General features: G+C 31.3%; 1 protein-coding gene across 3 annotated transcripts in view; it reads right to left on the bottom strand.

Annotated features, from left to right (window-relative positions):
- The window catches only part of LOC106467438, a 16,189-nt gene that overhangs the window by 5,838 nt on the left and 5,354 nt on the right, over window positions 1-4,997 (bottom strand). For 2 of the 3 annotated variants that reach the window (XM_022395626.1, XM_022395627.1), the window contains exons 2-4: window positions 4,416-4,644; window positions 876-3,202; window positions 194-280 (exon numbers count right to left, since the gene is read on the bottom strand). In XM_022395626.1, coding sequence (XP_022251334.1) covers window positions 194-280; window positions 876-3,202; window positions 4,416-4,644 — 2,643 coding nt within the window. The remainder of the gene's footprint in view (window positions 1-193; window positions 281-875; window positions 3,203-4,415; window positions 4,645-4,997) is intronic. The other variant, XM_022395628.1, reaches the window with a different exon arrangement.

Genomic DNA, 4,997 nt, shown 5'->3' with positions numbered 1-4,997 from the left:
AAAAAAAAAAAAAAAACATCAAAATTATGGCATATTGAAAAATTATCTAATTATTAGCAGAAATGACAATCATTGCCTGATTTAATTTTTCACTTAATTCAAATAGAAAATCAAGTAATTTTTATATTTCCATTAATTTTTAACTTATATTTATTAAAACAGGAAAAATATTATAATATGTAATTTCACTAACCTGTGTTTTGGTGAGAAGAAAGAAAACCCTAACTCAAGTAGTTTCTTTTCTGCTTCTCCCATTCCAGTTTCTTCATTTTGTTCATGACTGTATTTCAAAAGTTTAACGAATGGTTTTTACAATTTGTAAACAAACACACACACACAACCTTATCTTAAGGCAGGTCTGAATTTAAAGAACCTTAGGGATTTAAATCTAGCTAACCTCTAGTGATCTTAACAACTTACAGGGATTCTATTTCAGTAATCTACTGGGATTTAGGGTACAAGCATCGTGAAATAGTATCTATGGTACATTGCTCTTACAGATCCATAAATCTAAAAATACCAGGGGTTTAAACTATTGAAAAGTATGCGAACTAACCCACAAAAATCTAAATTACAATCATTTTAAATATTTAATAAAAAAGACCTTAAAGATGAACTGTTCATGAACAGAATTACTTTCAATAATATTTTAATTTACTTTAATCAAGTACATTACACATGTAAGATTACTGTTTAACATAATATGTAATATCTAAATTACAATCATTTTAAATATTTGATAAAAAAGACCTTAAAGATGAACTGTTCATGAACAGAATTACTTTCAATATTTTAATTAACTTTAATCAAGTACATTACACATGTAAGATTACTGTTTGACATAATACATAATATCTGCTTGTTTTACAGCTCACCTTCTCTTTAACTTGATGGGTCGTTCATCAGGAGGTTCATTACCATCTTCATCACTGTTACTCCTTACTGTTTGTCCTCGACTATGGCTTTCAGAATCTTTTTGTTGAACTTGTACCTTATCTTCTTTAGTAGCTATACTTTTAGAGGAACCTGTTTTAGTTCCAGTGTCTGATTCTCCTTCACACACCTCAAATGTGCAGCATTTGTTTGCCTCACAAGTAAAACCTTTAAAAATACTGTCTTCATTTAAACTATAGTAATTTTTGATATTCTTCTCTTCACAAATACCTGAGTTGTTTTTAAGATCTTTAGTACCTTTATCATCAAAACTTTCTTTCAAGGTGTCTTGTTCATCCACATCTTTAGCATTTTTCCAGTAACAACTGCCCTTATTATATATTGTACAACACTTACAGTTGAGGTCTACGTTACTATTTTGTTCATAAAAATAATCAATTCTCTTCTTATCATTGATGCTTAGATTACTTTTCTGTTCACATAAATTCTTATTACTCCTCTGGACAGTACTATCTGTATAACTTTTTGGTTGAAATCTGACATCATTACCCTTTTGGTATCTACTTTGTGCAACAGTTTTTAGTTCATTGCAGTCCTCATTCACCTTCTGATTAGAGTTGTCTAGAATAATTTGTTTACAAGAATTCTCATTATTCTTCTGATCAATGTTGTCTACAGCAGTCTTCTGTTCGAAACAATCCTCATTTATTTTCTGATCAATGTTGTCTACAACAATCTGTTCAGAGCAATCCTCATTCTTCTTCTGATCAATATTGTCTACAGCAGTCTTCTGTTCAGAGCAATCCTCATCATACTTCTGATCAGTGTTGTCTACAGTAGTCTTCTGTTCAGAGCAATCCTCATTATTCTTCTGTTCAGTGTCCTCTGCAGCAGTCTTCTGTTCAGCACCTTCCTTAGCACAACTGTCTTTCTTAATGATATCATCATAATTACATTTGGTAAATTTCTGACTTATTTTTCCTTCTACACTACCACAGCATAACTGAAGTGTATTGAAGTTTTCAACACATTCCTGAGAACACTGAATTTCAGGAGTAGAAGTCTTCGGAGATCCAACTTCTGATGCCTTCAAAACTAAATCATCTGTATCTAAAGTAGAAGTCTTTGGAGATCCAACTTCTGATGCCTTCAAAACTAAATCATCTGTATCTAAAGTAGAAGTCTTTGTAGATCCAACTTCTGATGCCTTCAAAACTAAATCATCTGTATCTAAAGTAGAAGTCTTCGGAGATCCAACTTCTGATGCCTTCAAAACTAAATCATCTGTATCTAAAGTAGAAGTCTTCGGAGATCCAACTTCTGATGCCTTCAAAACTAAATCATCTGTATCTAATTGTTTTTCTTTCCAGTAATTTTCAACAAACTGTAAATAAGTAAGTTGATACAGTTCTGTATAATGAGCTTCCCATAAAGCTTCCCAAGCATTGTGAGTATCAGCACCATCTTCTAAATGTCCAGTTCCTTGAAAACTGTCAAACTCACTACAGTCTTCCAAATTTTCAAGATTTGGTACACAAATATTTTTGTCACATTCTTTACCACTAACAATGGAACAATATTCTTGGCTGATTAAGGAACTCTTACAGTGACAAAGTTTAATAGCCATATCTGATGATGTAACATCTTCATTCGTGCACTGGTTATTATTACACATGCCTGCACCAAAACAAGTAGATAAGTTGTTTGATGTCTCCTTAGTACAAGTATTCGGCTCAGACATCTGAGAACCAGTAATTTCACAACTGATGCATGCTTGATTTTCATGGGTCTCACAACTAGAACAATCACTAGTCATGGAACTAGCACAGGTTTGAATTCCATAAGAAGTTACTTGCTTCAAGTTGGTTTTACAGTAATTATTTTCACTATATCCCACTTGAGAATAGGTTTTATCTACAGAACAATCAACCTGCTTTTTATCCAAACTCAAAAATTTATGATTTTTGTTACAATTAAGTTGCTGGCCATTATAGTCTGGGCTTAAATAGTCGTTATACTTCTCTACCCAAGTTTGCCATAAAATTAATTCTCCATACTCGGTCCAGTACAGTTCCCATGCCTTATATATATCTTCAGAATACTTAAACTCTCTACCATCTTCATAAGATACAGAGGAGTAAGCTTCATTAATATTATTAATGTGTGATTCTTCATCACTGAGAGCAAGAGGATTTTCATCTTCATCCAGAAGAGCTTCTAGCTCACCTTCATATAGTTCATCTTCTCTTCCTCCAGTGGTTAGTGTCTTTTTTCTATTTCCATATCTTTGCTTTTTCTTTACACCATACTGCCAGAAAATATGAAAAAATGTATCTGGTTTCTTTTGTAACTGAAAGTTTATATATGAAATTCAAGTATCTACCACAAATAATTAAACATGAATGTAAAACAAATATTTTGATTTCTGGTATAATTGTTCTTCCAATTACACCCTTGTTCATCTGCTACATAAATTCAGTCGCTGTGATTAACTTTTAGTAACTTTTATACAACTTTTGGGTTAAAAAATGCAATTCTGTGACCAGATCTTCATTTCTAAACATCCCAGGTAAAAAAATGCTTTATTACTAATAGCAACTCTTACAGCATGGGAAGTGATTCATCATGTAATTTAGAACTTGTTCTTAAAAACATACATATGTCATATACTAACTAATATGCATATAACTGATGACTCAATCTAAGAATTTCAAACTTATAACAATATCACAAATACATTTTGTTTTATAAAATAGTATGAATTTCCATATTTAAAATATATTCTGAGATGGATGGGTGGTGTGTATTACAAGCCAGGAATAACAAAAACAAATTGCATAACATCACACTCGTGTATTTTAGATAGTAAACCGTAACATTAGTTAATACCTTGTAGAATGGAATAGTTAACCATGTCATTAAAAAATATTACAGGGAATTATAAGCTGAACTTTTCCACGTAAACAGTAATATAATAATTATTTGACTCACTGATCCGCTTATGTTCATCCTTATCAGGTCTTCCAAAAGTAAGTATATTCTTTGAAATAGGAATATTAGTGGGACTTCAAGAATGTTATATTATTATTCCTCGACCAATAGATGTTAAAGCCAGACATTTGTCTTTGGAGGTGGACCTAACCAACCCTTCATAAAGAAATTTCATTTTAACAACTTTCAACTGAGTGTGTGTGTATGTGAACTAAATCCTTTAAACATAACTTAATCTTTATTTTCAAATAATCTGATGGAGGTTTAAGATAATCTAGTTATGAATGAACAGGAAATTTAGATTGTTTTATTCATTCGCTTAATAGGTCAGCAAATGAAATTTAGAAAAACAAGGTAATGTCCCATAATTTGTTTGACTACCTAATTTCATGCATCTGAATGTAATAAGGTAATGACCCATAATTTGTTTGCCTACCTAATTACAAGTAACTTCATGTCAATAGTTTTGGGGTTTAACAAACAAGTTATATTAAAATCAGATCATCAATATAACCAATTAATGAACTTACATCTGCAGAATGAAGTTTTTTGGAGGTACCAAATGATAGCGGTAAACCCATCTCTCTCATCAACTTCACATCATCAGCAAATTCTCCTTCAAAAGTAATGGGTTCTTCACTTCTTTCAGACAAAATCAGGGTATTTTTGGTAGAGGAATGGCTATCCAGAGCATCTAAATATTGGTTTTTGTCACCATCGCCATATTTTGTTACATTAGAAAGTCCTCGATCTTCAACACTGCAAATAGAAAGCTTTTCCCATTATAAAGTGAACACATGATATATACATAATGTTATGTCACTTTTAAACTTTTAGGTATAGGGTAGCAAAAATAGCAAGTCAATTAATGCCTCTGTTTCTGTTGATTTATGAACTTGTGGTTATTATTTTTCTTCTTTGGATCTCTAAGCATCCTTGATTTTCTGAACTGTATTGATCAACTATTTCAATGGTTACTACAATTAATTTTATCAACATTTATGTTAAACATGAATATAAAACAACAGGACTGATTGCTAACAATACTTGCCAAGTTTGTTGACCACTACTTTTTTATAATCCAAAATACTATACAAAATATTTAACTATGT

This window comes from Limulus polyphemus, unplaced genomic scaffold (genome assembly GCF_000517525.1).
Source record: "Limulus polyphemus unplaced genomic scaffold, Limulus_polyphemus-2.1.2 Scaffold2617, whole genome shotgun sequence".
Taxonomy (NCBI): Eukaryota; Metazoa; Arthropoda; class Merostomata; order Xiphosura; family Limulidae; genus Limulus; species Limulus polyphemus.
Note: the sequence above shows the minus strand (reverse complement) of the source record. Positions and strands in the feature narration are given on the sequence as shown.